This window comes from Balaenoptera acutorostrata, chromosome 6 (assembly GCF_949987535.1).
Source record: "Balaenoptera acutorostrata chromosome 6, mBalAcu1.1, whole genome shotgun sequence".
NCBI lineage: Eukaryota > Metazoa > Chordata > Mammalia > Artiodactyla > Balaenopteridae > Balaenoptera > Balaenoptera acutorostrata.
Genome location: NC_080069.1, coordinates 9,860,774 through 9,880,541, shown reverse-complemented (window position 1 = coordinate 9,880,541; position 19,768 = coordinate 9,860,774). Strand labels below are relative to the sequence as shown.

At 37.8% G+C, this 19,768-nt stretch overlaps 1 protein-coding gene across 4 annotated transcripts in view; it reads right to left on the bottom strand.

The window, feature by feature from the left end:
• KIF13B (kinesin family member 13B) overlaps positions 1–19,768 on the bottom strand; it is a 190,946-nt gene that overhangs the window by 161,867 nt on the left and 9,311 nt on the right. For all 4 annotated transcript variants that reach the window (XM_057547830.1, XM_057547831.1, XM_057547832.1 and 1 more), the window contains exon 2: positions 10,472–10,565. In XM_057547830.1, coding sequence (XP_057403813.1) covers positions 10,472–10,565 — 94 coding nt within the window. The remainder of the gene's footprint in view (positions 1–10,471; positions 10,566–19,768) is intronic.

Below are 19,768 nucleotides of genomic sequence, written 5' to 3'. Positions count from 1 at the left end.
CCACATACTATTCTCCAGAGGAGTAAATTCTATTTGGGCAGAATTATTAGCCTCACTCAAGTCATTTCACAGCAGAGAGAACAAACAGATCTATTGTATATACCATAATTACACTTTGCATGACTTCCTTCAATTAAAATCTTTACTTAAAGTAGCATCCATATAGCAGTACAGAAATTTTAAAAGTCATTATCTAACATGACCTAATGATGCCTTCTCCTAACAAGGAATTAGTCTGAAAATGACTTCATATATTTCAAAGCAATTATTGGCATTAGGCCCGCCCCTCAGCAGTATTACACAATACGTTTGCAACAGAAATGTATACATGGGTCAACATCACTTAATTCTGCATCTATCTGATATATATATATTTTCTGCATATATTCATTCATCTACCAAGAACAGAGTACTCTGAACCTCCAAACAAGGACTGGATATACTTTGCTCATATTAGAATTCATTAATTACCTATTTTTTTTTTTTTTTTTTTTATTTATTTTTGGCTGTGTTGGGTCTTCGGTTCGTGCGAGGGCTTTCTCCAGTTGCGGCAAGCGGGGGCCACTCTTCATCGCGGTGCGGGGACCGCTCTTCATCGCGGTGCGCGTGCCTTTCTCTATCGCGGCCCCTCCCGTCACAGGGCACAGGCTCCAGACGCGCAGGCTCAGCAATTGTGGCTCACGGGCCCAGCTGCTCCGTGGCATGTGGGATCTTCCCAGACCAGGGCTCGAACCCGTGTCCCCTGCATTAGCAGGCAGATTCTCAACCACTGCGCCACCAGGGAAGCCCCATTAATTACCTATTGATCTTGACTAAGATCTGATGTCTGGTAAACAGTTAGAAGGAATAAAAAGAGTTTTAATGACCTTTCTGACAAGTGCTGGTTAAGATCAACATCTCAGACATTCTTTGCACTAGACTGGCAGTTATAACCCTCACACTATCAATTTATTATTAGGTTAAACATAACCAAACAGGAAGGAGTGAAAAGCCCCATAGTTTTACAAGAAAACAAGAAAAATATCTGCATATTTGTGTCATCTACAGCTAACTCCATCCATGTTGGAGAGTCTCTCCCACATGTACTAAAGAACAGGCCATTTCACAAAATACCACAGAAATCAGTGTTCAGGTTCATTACGATTTTGAAGTCTAACTCTCCAAATGTTTTCTACTTCAGAAAATTCTGGTCTTAAAAATCTTACACTTGGGGAATTCCCTGGTGATCCAGTGGTTGGGACTCAGTGCTTTCATTGCCGTGGGTGCGGGTTCAATCCCTGGTCAGGGAACTGGGATCCCACAGGACACACGGCCAAATAATAAGAGTAATAATAATAATAATAATAATAAAATCTTACACTTGGTGGGTCAGGGTAATAAAGAATTATAAGAGAAACTGTAAGTTAGTATATTAACGCTTGTAGTGTTAATTATACACATACACATACACATACACACACACACACACACACACACACAATAGAAAACAGAGGGCTAAAGAAGAAAATGGATTAACTGACCGAGGGATTCTCAGTACAATTTATACTAAGAACTTCTTTCCCTTTCAGGTTTCAGTTCTGTTGTTTAAAGCAGCACCTCTAAACAGGCATAGCTCACTGATTCACAGTCTCTCAGACTTGGAGGTAGAGTAAAACAATTTTCACTGCAACGCTTGTTTGGAATTCACTGCAAACAATAGATGAGAGGGGAAAAAAAGCTTTTTTTTTATTTTGGTTTTTTAAGAGGAAAAAAGGAGGAACAGCGTATTTGATAAAATATGAACAATTAGCTTTCCGCCCCAACATAAACTTGTGATATTATTTTTGGCTCCTCTTAATATAATTTTTTTTGCCTTTAAAAATCAGGCATTACGGACTTCCCTGGTGGTGCAGTGGTTAAGAATCCGCCTGCCAATGCAGGGGACGTGGGTTCAATCCCTGCTCCGGGAAGATCCCACATGCCGCGGAGCAACTAAGCCCATGCGCCACAACTACTGAGCCTGAGCTCCAGAGCCCGCGAGCCACAACTACTGAGCCCACATGTCACAATTACTGAAGCCCACGCGCCTAGAGCCCGTGCTCTACAACAAAGATAAGCCACCACAATGAGAAGCCTGCGCACCGCAACGAAGAGTAGCCCCTGCTCGCCGCAACTAGAGAAAGCCCACATGCAGCAACGAAGACCCAACACAGCCAAAAATAAATAAAATAAATAAATTTATTTTTTTAAAAAATCAGGCATTATACTTTAGTAGTCAATCTTTTTTGAGTCACATATCTCTCTGACCCTTTACTAGAAAAAGGCATTTGTGGACACATAACGTTGTGCAAACAATTTCCAAACACACATAGTGAAAATGTAAAGAAATAGAAAGATAAAAAACCAAATTCTGGAAAAGTTGTTAACTGTGGTGGAGAAGAAAGGCATTAAAATTGGAGGCTGTTCACAACAGGCTTTAACTGTATTGGTAATGATTAAACTGAGTGACAGGTGCATAAGTGTTTTATTCTTTAAACCTTTTTATACATTATATTTTTTAAAACTTTGCTCAATTTTTTAAAACCTTACAAGAAGTACCACTCAATAGAAAAGTATACTAGAACCTGAGGTTCCAAATCAGTAGCCAAGAGCTGAATCTGGCCAAGACCTGTTTGGTTTGGACAGCACAGTGTTTTATTTTGTTTTTTAATTGTAATCTGAATGCCTTCGGGCAGGGTATACACTCTCCAATTAGCCAGAGTCACCACCATCTTCCTTACAGTAAACGAGGGTTCTTTAAAAGCCAAAGAAACTGGAATCCTCATACACTGCTGGTGGAAATGTAAATCGGTGCAGCCGCTTTGGAAAACAGTCTGACAATTCCTCAAAATGTTAAGCACAGAGGTACCATACGACCCAGAAAGTCCACTCCTGGACATCTATCTAAGAGAAACGGAAACATATGTCCACAGAAAGACCTGTATACAGATGTTCACAGCAGCATTATTCATAATAGCCCCAAAGTGGAAACAACCCAAATATCCATCAACTGATGAGTGGATAAACAAAACAGAATATGATGAAATATTATTCCACCATAAAAAGGAATAAGTACCGATAAATGCTATAACACGGATAAACCTCAAAACCATTATGCTAAGTAAGAAGAAGCCAATCACAGAAGACCACAAATTGTATTTCATTTATATGAAATGTCCAGAATAGGCAAACCTCAAGCCTAGAGACAGAACATAGATTAACAGTGTGATAAAGATGTCATAAAATTAGATAATTGTGCTGGTAAATATAATAAAAACCATTGAACTGTTCATTTTAAAGGTGTGAATTATATGATATGCTTATTATATCTCAATAAAGTAGTTTAAAAATAAGCCAAAGACATCCATTCAGTCTAACTTTGGCTCCCAAATTGTGGTCTGAGGACTCCTGAGGGTTTTCTAGAGCTTCTCAGTGGGTCTTGAGGTCAAAGCTATTTTCATAAAATACTAAGACATTTGCCTTCTTCACTGTGTTGATATTTGCATTGATGGTGCAAAAACAACGGTGGATAAAACTGCTAGGACCTTCGGCACAGTGACACCAAAGTAGATTAGTTACTGATAGTCAATGCATTCTTTATCTCCATACACGCACAGCAAAAACAAACAAACAAACTTTACTGTATGAGTTGTGGGCCAAACTAGTCACTCTTTTTAATAGAACAGCATTTCTCCTAGAAACAACTGTCAGTTCCTATCGGAAAATGCATTCCCATTTCCAAACTCACAGAAACATAACTCTCATAACACAACTGTTTCATAAAGTGGAGGCTGCCAATCTCCATGAGAAATCACACCTCACTCCCTTTGAAAACATTTTAAGTATCTCAATTTTTCAGCCAGAGTGAGGAGCAAAGACCTGTCTAGTGGGTAGAGGAGGGAATGAGGCAAAAGGCAGAAGATAAAACTTAGCCTAAGAAACTATTTTGTCCTATCATGGTGACAAGCACTAGCATTAACATTTTATTATAAGATAAAATTTTAATGTTTTAAGACATAATTCAAACAAAAGAAGGCTTAAAGATTTATTTAGCTATTTAAAAAGGGACTGTTCTACATCATGGTATTATTGTAACTAGTGATAAAAGGGACTTAAAGTGCTCCTAAATGCGAAGAATCACACACTGAGAATTACACTTGTAAAAATCTACTAAGAATAGATAACGAATTAGTCACTTATTAGCCCTAAAAGATGATTTGTAAATATGGTGCTGAAGATTTGGGAAAGCCCGTGGACCAGTCTAGAAAACTAAATTGGTTTAGTGCAAAAGGGTAATTCCAAAAAGACATTTAATGTACTACTAGTACAAGCAGTATGGCTCTGCAAGAGAAAACAAATAGATCAAATCTGTCAATGTGTATCTAGTACTATACATAGAAGAAAAAGAGCGAACTGGTGGATACAAGTATTTCAGTCCCTAGGGTGTTTGAGTAGAGCGCTGTGGAATAGAAAGAGTCTGTCCTTAATCTTCTCCATATTTAATAAAACGTCCCTCTGTTCTTACCCTATGTTCACAAGCGATGTTTTAACCTGGTTTCGCAAGTTGGTTGATACTACGGAGAAGCCCGGATGACAGGGATTAATATTTTGTTCACTGTAAACTTAAAATTAAGGGGCTATTTCTCTAACACATGGCATGTTAGTCCCTAAGAGCCCCACCAACTTTGGGCAAACTAGATAAAGTTTCTGACTTTGCAAAGCTGAAATTTTTCTAGAACTAGGTAATTTCTTGATAGGCATGTATACTCAAGTACTGAATATATTTTGGTTTAAAAAAATTTTAGGGGGCTTCCCTGGTGGTGCAGTGGTTAAAAATCCGCCTGCCAATGCAGGGGACACGGGTTCGAGCCCTGGTCCGGGAAGATTCCCCCATGCCGCAGAGCAACTAAGCCCATGTGCCACAACTACTGAGCCTGTGCTCTACAGCCCGTGAGCCACAACTACTGAAGCCCATGTGCCACAACTACTGAAGCCCGTGCACCTAGAGCCCGTGCTCCACAACAAGAGAAGTCACTGCAATGAGAGGCCCATGCACCACAACGAAGAGTAGCCCCTGCTCACCGCAACTGGAGAAAGCCCTCATGTAGCAACAAAGACCCAAAGCGGTCAAAAGTAATAAATAAAACAAATTTTTAAAAAAATTTTACTTCCTTTATGAAGTTGTAGCTCACAAACATACCATGGACTACAACTTGAATACAGGCCATAATAACAGTAACAGTAGGAGTCAAAGTAATAGCTAACTTTTATATAAGGTTAACTGTACACCAGGCACTGCCACTTTACATATTTTAACTCACTTAATCCTCAAAACAACCTATAGGCAGGTACTATTATAATCTCCACTTTACTGAGGCAGAGGACAATTATGTAACTTGCTCCACATCACACATGTTAAGTAGCAGAGCTGAGATTCAGTCCATGATGTTTGACTCCAAAGTCAGCATTTCTTAATCTATTGTTAGCCATGTACAATCAATTTTCTGAATTTTAACCATCTTATTTTTCAAAACAGTTTTGAAATTCCACATATATAGCACAGCAAAAATGTTTCCCAAATTCCCATGATTAAGCTGTTGAGCTGAAAATGGTCTACCTCCTCATTTAACCATGACTTTTATTAGCTTTAATAAGCATAAACATCAAACCATGAAATTTTCAGAAGTTAATGCAAAATTAATCAGAAAAATATACAAACTATTGTTATAAAATGTATATATGTTCACTTTCAAAGTATACTAACTTAGGTTGTAAGTATACATACAAAACTAGTCATAGTTTTAGATTAATAGGATTGGATACTATTCTAAAAACAAGGATATTGTAGCTTTTAAAGGAAAAACATTAATTTGAGCCTTTCTGACTAGTGATTGAGACTGACCAAATCACTTTTTTTAATGTTAGTTTCGAATCCCTGGCTCTCTGCCAAAAGGGTTGGCCAAAAGGTTCGTTCGGTTTTTTCCGTAAGATGGCTCTAGTAGCACTTAGTTGTCTTTAACTTCATTCGAAACAATTTTGTTAGACTGTATTGTGACAGCTGTCATATCAGTGTGCATTTAAAAAAAGACATTAAAATTGGTGAATTTTTGTGTAGCCATTTTAATATTGAAGATGGAAGGAAAACAGGAACATTTTTGGCATATTATACTTTATTATTTCAAAAAAGGTAAAAACACAACTGAAATGCCAAAAAAGATTTGTGCAGTGTATGGAGACGGTGCTGTGACTGATCAAACATGTCAAAAGTGGTTTGCGAGGATTCGTGCTGGCGAATCCTTGCTGGACGATGCTCTGTGGTCGGGTAGACCAGTTGAAGTTGACAGCGATCAAATCGAGACATTAATTGAGAACAATCAGCGTTACACCATGCGGGAGACAGCCGACATACTCAAAATATCCAAATCAAGTGCTGAAAATCATTCGCACCATCTTGGTTACGTTAATTGCTTTGATGTTTGGGTTCCACGTAAGTTAAGCAAGAAAAACCTTCTTGACCGTATTTCCACATGCGATTCTCTACTTAAACGTACTGAAAACGTTCCATTTTTAAAACAAATTGTGACGGGCAATGAAAGTAGATACTGTACAATAATGTGGAACGGAAGAGATCGTGGGGCAAGTGAAATGAACCACCACCAACCACACCAAAGGCTGGTCTTCATCCAAAGAAGGTTATGTTGTGTATATGATGGGATTGGAAGGGAGTCCTCTATTATGAGTTCCTTCTGGAAAACCAAACGATTAATTCCAACAAGTACTGCTTCCAAGTAGACCAACTGAAAGCAGCACTCAATGAAAAACGTCCGGAATTAGTCAACAGAAAACACGTAATCTTCCATCAGGATAATGCAAGACTGCATGTTTCTTTGATGACCAGGCAAAAACTGTTACAGCTTGTCTGGGAAGTTCTGATTCATCCACCGTATTCACCAGACATTGCATCCTCGGATTTCCATTTATTTCGGTCTTCACAAAATTCTCTTAACGGGAAAAATGTCAATTCCCTGAAGGACCGTAAAAGGCACCTTGAACAGTTCTTTGCTCAAAAAGATAAAAAGTTTTGGGAAGATGGAAATATGAAGTTGCCTGAAAAATGGCAGAAGGTAGTGGAACAAAAGGGTGACTACATTGTTCAATAAGGTTCTTGGTGAAAATGAAAAATACGTCTTTTATTTTTACTTAAAATCTAAAGGCACTTTTTGGCCAACCCAATACAAGTATACCTCCTACAAAACCATAACTTGTATGGATTAGTCATTCTACAAACTAGATGGTAATTAACCTTAATTTTGTAATTTGTGCTTTCCCTCCTATATTTTTCTTTTAATGGAGTCAACATATACCACTGAACTGCTACATCCCCAAATTTCTGTTTTCCCTTTTCACCTTGATATTATATTAAAAGAAAAAGTGCTTCTCATGAGGTGGTCTTTTGTCATACTAGTAATGTTCTTGTTTTTAATCTGGGCGCCAGTTATAGGACTGTTCAACTTATGAAAATTCATCAAGCTATATATACTTTTCTGTATGTATAGTATGTACTTCAATAAAGAGTTGTTTTTTAAGAAGCTGTGCTTCCTAACTTTACTTCACCAAAAGCCATTACATACCAACCTTATTGACAGTTGTCATTTCTAAAAGTTTTTTTTTTTAATCAGACAGTACTCTATAGCACTGAGTTAATATTCAATCTCTACTTTCAGCACACATAAAAAAAGAGTCATCCGAGATACCCTATGGAACCAAAAAGTGCTATTTAATTCTTGCACAAATCCCTAAGATTTAAAGGTCTCTAAAGGAAAGAAAACATTTTTTTGAAAAGCCTCTATGTGCTCATGTTACTCTCACACTTACCGCATCGGGAGACGTTACACACTTGTGGACAGAGCCACAACAATACCGCTCCCACCCCAGATGCTGTCCCGATGTGACACTAACTCTCCTCCACTCAAAGACGGATGGGTCTATGCTTCCTCTTCTTGAAACTGTGTAGAGCTTTATACCAGCCTTGAGCAAGAAAATGTGACAGAAAGGACGCTGTGTGACTTCCAAGGTTAGACTATCAAAGGCGATACTTCTTCCACCCGGCTTTCTCGTGCTCTCAGGACGCTTGCCTTTGGGACCTGCCAGCAGACTGTGAGTAGGTGTTCTGCCCGCAGCCCCAGAGACATCTCCAGCCAACAGGTGGCATCAACTGCCAGACCCAGGTGAGCCTTCGAGTCTCCCCGGTAGGCCCCAGACAGCATGGAGCAGAGCAAGCCATTCCCGCTGAGCCCTGTCTGCATTCCTGACCCACAAAAACCAGGAAATAATACATGATTATTGTCGTTTTAAACCACTAAGCTTTTGAGGTAATTTGTTACACGGCAATAGAAAATGAAAACACTTTACAAATAAAAAAAACACAGGTAGATAACCATGCCAGCAAGTGGCAGAGCCAGAATTTGAATCCCTCAGTCTGTATAAAAAGCCCACAATCTTTCTACCAGAGGGTATTGCCTCCAAGTTTGTTCAGAGTCGCCCACATTGCCAAAGAAAGCCATAGCCTTCAGATTGGAAGCTCTAACAGCAATAAACAGCCCCCAAATTAATGTTTTCAATTAACACTCAGGACAATAGGTCATTCAGTTAGTAGGCTCAAAATCCCAGCTCCTTTCTTGACACATCTATACCCTTCCCACCCTAATAATGGCATATCCCAGAGATGCTTAAGAAATATCTCTACATCAATAACAATAAACCTGAACATTTACAGAACACTTTACAAAGCACTTTAACAATCACTAATTTGAGCTCACAGAGGTGTGAGACAGGTAAGGCAGGTATCATACAGATAGATAAGGCTCAAAAAAGTTAAAAATATATACTCCAATAAAAAATAATTTTTAAAAAATCAACTATACTCCAATAAAAATTAATTTTTAAAAAAGTTAAAAAAAACTAACTACAATAACATAAGTAGGGATTCTATTTCAGATTTTCTGACTCCAAGGCCAGTGCTCTTTTCAGTGCAATTCAACTTGACATAACCTTTATGAAGTACCTTCCGGGTATATTTCCATATACAGCACTGCTCTACAAGTACTCTGAAGCACCTACTTTGTGCAAAGCATCATGGCGGGCACCATGTGTTCTCCACTTCCAGGATCGGCACAAAAACATCTCTGATAGAGCTGATCTCTACAAACAGCAGCCAGTCTTTCCCCACTCTGACCTATTCTCTACATTGCCATCCAACAGCTCTTCCGAATCCACCTCCTTAATCACAATAATTAAAAAACTGTCAAAGATGACATCCTACCCATAAAAATACAGGCCAAATCTCATCTGCTTTCAAGGTCTTCTGTAAACTGACTCCAACTTACGTGATTAAATTAATTTTCCCGAACTTGCTGAGAAAAACCAAATTAATCTCTTCCTTCCTCCCCACATTCACTTTCTTTACAACTTCTTGCCCTCTCTTTTGTTCATACTATCACCCAAATCCAGAACTGATGCTCAAGTATTCATCCCCAACCCCTGACAAAGAGTCCCTTCCCTCCAAGACCTTAAAATCTACTGTTAAGCTACAATTAATAATTCAAAACAATATATAATAATTAAATTAGGTAGCACAGATTATAGCTCATGGGGCCTTAAAAGAGAGGAATCACTAAGGGCTGCAAGAATGTCTTCAGGAAGATAAGAGCACTTGAAATGAGCTCTAAGTGACAGATAGGATGAGAATTGGCAGAAGTAAAAACAACACACACTGAGGAACAACCTAAAAGCCTTCCCTTTTTACCCGACTTCTTCCCGTTCACATCTTACCTAAGCCTCCAGCCAGTACCATCTCCTCAAGAAGCCTTCCTCAGTTACTTCACAATCTAACCGACGCTCTCTTCTCGGAGCTTCCAATACCATTACTGCCTACAACATGCATTCTTGCACTCAGTCATTCCATATTACAGACCTCGTCTATCTGGCAGCAATATGTCTCCACATAGTAAGCATTCAATATTTGTTCAACGGGCTTCCCTGGTGGCGCAGTGGTTGAGAATCTGCCTGCTAATGCAGGGGACACGGGTTCGAGCCCTGGTCTGGGAAGATCCCACATGCCGCGGAGCAACTAAGCCCGTGAGCCACAACTACTGAGCCTGCGCATCTGGAGCCTGTGCTCCGCAACAAGAGAGGCCACGATAGTGAGAGGCCCGCGCACCACGATGAAGAGTGGCCCCCGCTTGCCGCAACTAGAGAAAGCCCTCGCACAGAAACGAAGACCCAACACAGCAAGCAAGCAAGCAAGCAAGCAATAAATAAATAAATAAATAAATAAATAAATAAACGTAAGTCCAAAAAAAAAACAAAATTTTGTTCAACTCTCAGTTCAGCAGCCATCGTTGCTTTCCACCATTTAAAAATCCATTGATCACAACACTGGTTCTTAACTTACCGGGCATCTCCTTTGGAAAGATTGGTATTTACAGGACTGAGAATAACCTTGTTTGCATCTACATCCACCACACATCTGGTATGCAAGTCAATTTCTGCAGATTAAAAAAAAGAAAAAAAATTAGTCGTTTTTGAATAATTTATGTCAGAAAAAGCTTTTGACAAAAAATCCAACACTCCTTCATGATAAAAACACTCAACAAACTAGAAATAGAAGGGAACTTCCTCAACCTGATAAAGGGCATCTAAAAAACCTGCAGCTAACATCACGCTGAACAGTAAAAGACTGAACGGCTTACCCTCTGGCATCAGAAATAAGACAAGGATGTCTACTACTGCAACTTCCGTTCAAAATTGGACTCGAATTTCTGGTCAGGGCAGTTAGGCAAGAAAAACTAATAGAAGGCATCCAGATTGGAAAGAAAAAATAAAACTACCTTTATTTGCACAGTATATGATCTTATATATAGAAAATCTTAAAGAATCCACTAAAAACTACTAGAATAAACAACTTCTGCAAAGTTGTAGGGTACAAGATCAATATACAAGAATCAGTTGTTTCTATACACCAGCAATGAAAAATCCAGAAATGAAGTTAATAAAACAATTTCATTTATAATAGCATCAAAAAGATTCAAATACTTAGGTATAAATTTAAAAGAAGTGCAAACATATACACCGAAAATTCCAAGACACTGTTGAAAGAAATTAAACATTTAAACAAATAGAAAAACAACTTATGTTCATGAATTGAAAGACTTAATTCTATTAGGATAGCAATACTCCCCCAATTGGTCTATAAAACTTCAAGGCAATCTCTATTAAAATCCAAGTTAACTTCTTTTCAAAAGTTAACAAGCTGATCCTAAAATCTATATGGAAATACACAAGACCTAGAAGAGCCAAAAAATCTTGAAGAACAAAATACAAAGATGACAACTCAACAATTTCAAACTTACTAAACACCTACAGTAATTGTGGTACTAATATAAGGATAGAAGGATAGACATATAAATCAATGGAACAGAGAGTACAGAATTATACTCTCATATTTATGACCAAATGATTTTGACGACACTGCCAAGAAATTCAATGGAGAAAGTATAGCCTTTTCAAAAAATAGTGCTGGGACAACCTCATCAAAATGAAAAATTTTGTTCTTCAAAGGACACCATCAAGAGAGTAAAAAGACAATCCACACCAAAAAACGAACAACCCAATCAAAAAATGGGCAGAAGAACTAAATAGACATTTCTCCAAAGAAGACATACAGATGGCCAAGAGGCACATGAAAAGATGCTCAACATTGCTAATTATTAGAGGAATGCAAATCAAAACTACAATGAGATATTACCTCACACCAGTCAAAACGGCCATCATCAAAAAACCTACAAACATGCTGGAGAGGGTGTGGAGAAAAGGGAACCCTCTTACACTGTTGGTGGGAATGTAAATTGATACAGCCACTATGGACAGCAGTATGGAAGTTCCTTAAAAAAACTAAAAATAGGAGACTTCCTGACGGTCCAGTGGTTAAGACTCCGTGCTTCCACTGCAGGGGGCGCGGGTTTGATCCCTGGTCAGGGAACTAAGATCCCACATGCCATGCAGTCAAAAAAAGAAAAAAAAAAAGCAAAAACTAAAAATAGAGCTACCATATGATCCAGCAATCCCACTCCTGGGCATATATCTGGAGAAAAACATGGTTTGAAAGGATACATGCACCCCAATGTTCACTGCAGCACTGTTTACAACAGCCAAGACATGGAAGCAACCTAAATGTCCATCAACAGATGCATGGATAAAGAAGATGTGGTACATATATACACTGGAGTATTACTCAGCCATTAAAAAGAATGAAATAATGCCATTTGCAGCAACATGGATGGAGTTGGAGATTATCACACTCAGTGAAGTCAGACAGAAAAAGACAAATAGCATATGATATCTCTTATATGCAGAATCTAAAAAAAAATGATACAAATGAACTTATCTACAAAACAGAAACAGACTCACAGACTTAGAGAATGAATTTATGGTTACCAGGGGGAAGGGTTTGGGGGAGGGATAGGTTAGGAGTTTGGGATTGACAAGTACAAACTGCTATATTTAAATTAGATAACCAACAAGAACCTACTGTAAAAAAATAAATAATTTTTTAAAAAAGAAAAAAAAGAATTCTTGGGGAAAAAAAATATCCACAAAATTGACAAAATATTTGTGAATCATATATCAAATAAGGAACCTGCATCAGAAAACATAAAGAACTCCTACAACTCAATAATTTAAAAAAATTCAATTTTAAAATGGGCAAACAACTTGAACAGACATCTCTCCAAAAAAGATACAGAAATGGCCAATGAGCACAAGATGCTCAACATCATTAGACAATGGGGAAATGCAAATCAAAACCACAATGAGATACCACTTCACACCCACTAGCATAACTCTAACCAAAAAGATAACAACTTAAACTAATAGAATGTTGTAAGTCAATTATATTTCAATTAAAAAAGAAAAAATAATAAAGTATAAATTGGATTACGTCAAAAAAAAAGACAGGTAAGTATAGGTGAGGACATGGAAAAATTGGAACCTTCATACATTACTGGTGGGAAAGTAAAATGGTGCAGTCACTTTGGAAAATAGTCTGGCAGTTCTTCAATGGTTAAACACAGAATTAGTATATGACTCCCACTCCTAGGCATACACCCAAGAGAAACCTATGTCCATACAAAAGTTTGTACATGAATGTTCATAGTAGTATTATTTGGCTACTCATAATATCTAAAAAGTGGAAACAACCCAAATGTCCATCAACTAATGAATGGATAAATGTGGTATATCCATAAAATGGAACACTATTTGGCAATTAAAAGGAATAAGGTACTGACACATACTACAACATAGATGAAGCTTGTTTTAAGTAAAAGAAGCCAGTACAAAGGACCACATATTGTATGACTTTACTTACTCCTAATGTTCTGAACAGGCAAACAGAGACAGAAAATAGACTAGTTATTGCCCAGAGCTGAGAAGTGACTGCTAGTGGGTATAGGTTTCTATTGGGGGTGATGAAGATGTACTAAAATTGTGCTGATTGTTTTCACAACTGCATGAGCACAATAAAACAACTGAATTGGGGACTTCCCTGGCGGCGCAGTGGTTAAGAATCTGCCCGCCAATGCAGGAGACACGGGTTCGAGCCCAGGTCCGGGAAGATCCCACATGCCGTGGAGCAACTAAGCCCGTGCGCCACAACTACTGAGCCTGTGCTCTAGAGCCCGCGAGCCACAACTACTGAGCCCGCTTGCCTAGAGCCTGTGCTCCGCAACAAGAGAAGCCACCACAATGAGAAGCCCGTACACTGCAACAAAGAGTAGCCCCCGCTCCCACAACTAGAGAAAGCCCACATGCAGCAATGAAGACCCAACACAGCCAATAAATAAATAAATTTATTTTTTTTAAGTTTAAAAGATAAAAAACCACTGAATTGGTTGAATTATATTATACATGAACTGTATCTCAATAAAGAGAAACATGGCCACATCATGTTTATGTTCTTATATTCTTCAAAATTTCTGACCCAAAGTATGAAACTGTTTCTGTTTGCCTTATCTCTATTACCCAAAGATATGCTCTAAGGAAAGAAACTGCACCACACTGGAGTCATTTTGTATTTCCCTAAGAACCTTGGCCAAATGTCAATGTCAAACTCATTATAACTTTAGAGTATCTGCACTGCCAGGATAGATGATTTCTATTTTGTTTCCTTTAACTTATATAATTGAGACAAATGCAAACAAAAACAAAAATTTCCCTCCCCGTGCCTACCACAACTCAACCTTTCTCACATCAGTTATTCTACATTTGTTCTCAAAGATATAATCTAGAAGTACCAAAAATTTAGTGGTCTTTCTTTTAGCCAATACATTTTTCAGGCAAAGAGAAACTGAAAACATCAGAGATATGTTTTACCCAGGTGTGGAAGACTAACCTGGAGAGGCAGATGTTTCACTGTGGTCAACTAGTATGAAAGCCTTATTTCTAATACTTTGTGTTTAAATCCACTCTATACTACCACAGAAATGCTACAAGAAAGCCTCAGTCACAATGCAAAAACTTTTCAAACATGCATTTTTACTTCTTTCTTTCCTTAGGTCCAGAGCTCAAGAAAGTTTGCAATCATTGTACTTTGTTAATACTACCCCTTAATGACCTCTAACCATACTGTATTGGCTGACCCTGTGCAGTCAAATCTATACTGTACACAAATGCTTTATCAAGGCTCCAGAAACTGTACTGACTCAGAATCTCCATCTCACCACCCACCACAAAGTTAGATATTAGTTTCTTGCAAGAACGTTAGGTCTGAGCAAAGGAGCTGCGTGTATAGTTCTGCACGCAGAAGTACGCATCTAGAATGCATGCCTGCAAAGCTGTAAATCAAATACCTCCCCCGCCCCCACTAGAGTTTTGCCTTCATTTCAGATGATCTGGAATTGAAAAAGGATTCAAACATTTTCTTTCAATATTTTGTAGGCTTTTTCCCTATACTCTTCACAGCTCCTCCATCCTGCCCCTCATGACTTCATTAGACACACTAATAGTTTGAAAGCATTAAATGGCATGATTAAGGAACCAATCCCTGGAAAATCCTATAAAATTCAAACAATCACCTAATAACTAATATATCCAACCTAAACTCATTTTGTCCTAAAGAGTACAACACTTACAAATGTCCCTACATTTAACACCCAGTGGAGGTGGCCTTCAAAATATAAACAACTATCTTCACTTCTTTATTAGCTCAGTTTTTATTACCAAACAAAATTCCCACCCCAACGCTGTTAAAAGAAGGCTTTTCACAAGACTGTTTAGAATATGGGTGGAACATCTAGGACACACACTCAAGCAAATAAGAGCAGTGAGATTTGAGGAGAGTCTAAGGGTCAGATATATGAAAAGCATTTTATCACCAAATGCCACCAATGCTTGAATGAAATTATACTGCTACAAAATTCTAAATATGACACTTTCTCCATGGAAAACTTCTTGCTCTATACTGCTTAGAAAGCAAAGCTGTGATCAAATATTAATTGATTAAATAGCAATACCAAATTTAGGCCTTAAATTTAAGGCAAATTTAAAAAAAAAAAATTTTAACACCTACCAAAAATCCAAAACATAAACATCTTCCTCTTAGTTTGGAACAATACTTAGATTAAAAGATAAAGACCCAGCTGCTATGCACTACCTTTGCAAAAATAGCATTAAAGTACACCCATGTTCATAGCAGTATTCACAGTAGCTAAAAGGTGGAAGCAACCCAACTTTCCATCAATGGATGAACGGATAAACAGAATGTGGTATATATATTCAATGGAAGATTATTCAACCTTAAAAAAAGAATGAAATTCTGCTAAAACATGGATGAACCTTGAAGACATTATGCTAAGTAAAATGAACCAGTCCCAAAGGATAAGTTTTGTAGAATTCCACTTATATGAGACACCTAGAGTAGTCAAACTCATAGAGATAAAAAGTATAATGGTAGCTGCCAGGGGCTGGGTTAAAGGAGTTAGTATCTCATAGGCATGGAGTTTCAGTTCTGCAACATAAAAAAGTTCTAGAGATGGATGGTGGTGATGGTTGTACAACAATGTGAACGTACCTAATGCCACTGAACTGTACCCTTAAAAATGGTTTAAGATGGTAAATTTTATGTTATATCTATCTTACCACAATAAAAAATAGTACTAAATACTCATTATTATAATAAGTAACACATGGACAACAGTTTATTCTCAGTGAAGCCTAAAATTATGAGATTGGGATTTAATTAGTACTATGTCTGAAAACCAATAAAAAACCAGAGTGATCTTAGAGTTAAGTAGTGCTATAAGTTTAGGTCATGACCAGTCAAGCTTTATAGTACTCAGAACCATGAATTCTTTGATGTATTCATGAGTCCCTTAAAAAAGAGAGAGGGGGACTTCCCTGGTGGTGCAGTGGTTGGAAATCCACCTGCCAATACAGGGGACACAGGTTCTACCCCTAGTCCAGGAAGATGCCACATGTCGCAGAGCAACTAAGCCTGTGCACCACAACTACTGAGCCTGCGCTCTGGAGCCTGCAAGACACAACTACTGAAGCCCACGTGCCTAGAGCCCATGCTCCACAACAAAAGAAGCCACCACAATGAGAAGCCCGCGCACCACAACAAAGAGTAGCTCCCGCTAGCTACAACTAGAGAAAGCCTGCGCACAGCAACGAAGACCCAACAAAGACCCAATGCAGCCAAAAATAAATAAATAAATAAATAAATAAATTTTTAAAAAATAGAGAAAGAGAAAGAGAGAGAGAGAGAAAGAGAGGAAGAATGAAAGGAGGAAGGAAAGAAAGTTAATTTAGTCCACTAACATTAAAGATCCCATATTATTTCCCAAACAGGATCTTTTTCTAGGTCAAGTTCCTCAAGATGAATAAAATATCAACAGCTGACAATTCAGCTTACTCAGCCAGCAAATTAGTCACCCTGTAAAAGTGAACAATAATTTGAAACAAGTCTTTCTTCGATGCATAAATCAGCTATGGCTCTTTCTTCAATGACATCATAGTCAAAGATAGGCGGGGCGTGGGAGACTCCCTTTATATAACTCATATTCCACCTGGGGAAATGCATCATTCTCAGTGTGGACAAAATAATTCTGAGTTGCCCATTCATTAACCTGCTTTTCTAATTCTCCAGAAAATTAACAGTAATTTTCAAACAAAATCTACTACTCAGAAATATAAATGAACCTCCCTTTACCTATGTCACATTCCTAAAAAGCTATAACTTACTGTTAAATTCATGAGGGTCCATTTTTAAAAGGAAGATAGTAAATTATTTGTAAGATTCACATTTTAATTAAATTGCAAATTTTGCATGCTATATATGGTTGGTTCTATTTTCAACTAAATTGTGTCATGTGCCTAATATTTTTACATGTCTATGCATGCTGATGATACTCATAACTCATATTTCATGTACGAAGCCCTTGTTTTCCCAACTGGAATGTAGTATTCTTACTTGCAGAATAGGGAATAAGACTTATAGTTCTTTACTATACTTACAAGTTGCTTGGGACCCACTGACCCAAGAAAAAAGAAAATTATGTGATGCCACAGAGGTAAAAAGCAAATTAGTAGTTTGCTTTCTAGTAAGAGATATATAAAATATCCTAATCACCTACTTTTATGTTTTTACCAGTGAACATGAAAATCTATTCAATAAACAAAAGATAAAATATAACTGAGTTCTAATACAGCTAAAGAAAAAACTGAGGAATGAAGGAAGATCCAAGACACGACGCCTGATGGGGGGAAGAAAGATTATAATACCAAAATATTGAAATAATCTTATGTGGCCCAAAACATAAAATGTGTATTTTCAAAAAACCAATCAACTTCAGAGGGTTAGAAAGCAGGTATTTAAAAACTTATAAGGCAAAACCAGAATAGCCAAACCAATCTTGAAAAAGAAGAACAAAGTAGAAAGACTACACTCAACAATTTCAAACTTACTACAAAGCTACAGTAATCAAGACAGTGTGATACTAACCTAAGGACAGATGTATAAATCACTGGAATAGACTTGAGAATCCAGAAATATGCTGTCAACATCTATGGTCAACTAATTTTCAACAAGGGTGCCAAGACAATCCAATGGGGAAAGTATAGTCATTTCAACAAATGATAATGGTACAACTGGGTATTCACATGCAAAAAGACAAAACTGGACCTCTACCTCACACCACATTCAAAAATTAACTCCAAACAGATCAAAGTCCTAAATAAATGTGAGAGCTAAAACTATAAAACTCTTAGAAGAAAACATAGGCATTAAATCCACATGACCTTGGGTTAGGCAATGGTTTCTTAGATATCAAATCAAAAGCACAAGCAACAAAAGAAAAAAACATAAATTGGACCACATCAAAATGAAAAACTTTTGTGCTTCAAAGGACACCACTGAAAGAATGAAAAGGCAACCCACAAATTCAAGACAGTATCTGCAAATCATGTATCTGTTAAGGGACTGTTACTCAGAATATACAAAGAACTCTTAGAACTCAATAAAAATAAAGACAACTCAATTTTAAAAATAAGAATAGGGTTTGAATAGATATCTCTGAAAAGATATGCAAATGGCTTAATTACATGAAAAGATGCTTAATTAACATCACTAGACATTGGGGACAAACAAATCAAAAATCATAATGAGATACCACTTCACACCCACTAGGATGGCAATAATCTGGAAACTTCATACATTGTTGGTGGAAATGTAAAATGGTGCAATAACTTTGGAAAACAATTTAGCAGTTTCTCAAGTTAGAGTTACTATATGACCCAGCGATTCCACTTCCATGTATACACATACTCAAGAGAAATGAAAATATACAATAACTTATATATAAATGTTCATTATTCATTGATAGCTTAAAAATGGAAACAAGCCAAATGCCCATCAACTGATGAATGGGCATCAAAATGCAGCATATCCACATCACAGAATATTATTCAGCTTTAAAAAGGAATGAAGTATTGATTCGTGCTACAACATGGATAAATCCTGAACACACTATGCCAAGGGAAAGCAGATACAAAAGTCCATATGCTACATGATCCCATTATAGTAAATGTCCAGAAAAGGCAGATCCACAGAGACAAGAAGTAGATTAGTGGCTGCCAGGGGCTGTGGGGAAAAGGGAGGGTGTGGGTGTGGATGGAGAGCGACTGCTAATGAGAGTCTCTCTCTCTTTGGGATGATAAAAATGTTCTGGAGTCGGATAGTGCTGATGGTTGCACAGCTCTGCAAACACACTAAAAGCCACTGAATTATACACTTTTGATACATGAATTACATCTCAAAAACAGCTGAGAAGGAATGGTCCCACTGCCCTCAATGGATACAAATTATGGCCCAAGTCCTTCAACCACACTTCTAGACACTCACTACTTTGAAGATCCCAGCCAACCCAATTCTTCTTACTCTCAATTAATAACCTCACATTCTACCTCAGCTAGAAAATTAAGCACTCCAGGGCTTTCCCATTATATAATTATCCTCTTCCCTCTATACTTCAAAAATTTCCATCTCTAGGGACTTCCCTGGTGGGGCAGTGTTTAAGAATCCTCCTGCCAATGCAGGGGACACGGGTTCGATCCCTGGTCCGGGAAGGTCCTACATGCAGTGGGGGAACTAAGCCCACGCGCCACAACTACTGAAGCCCACACACCTAGAGCCCAT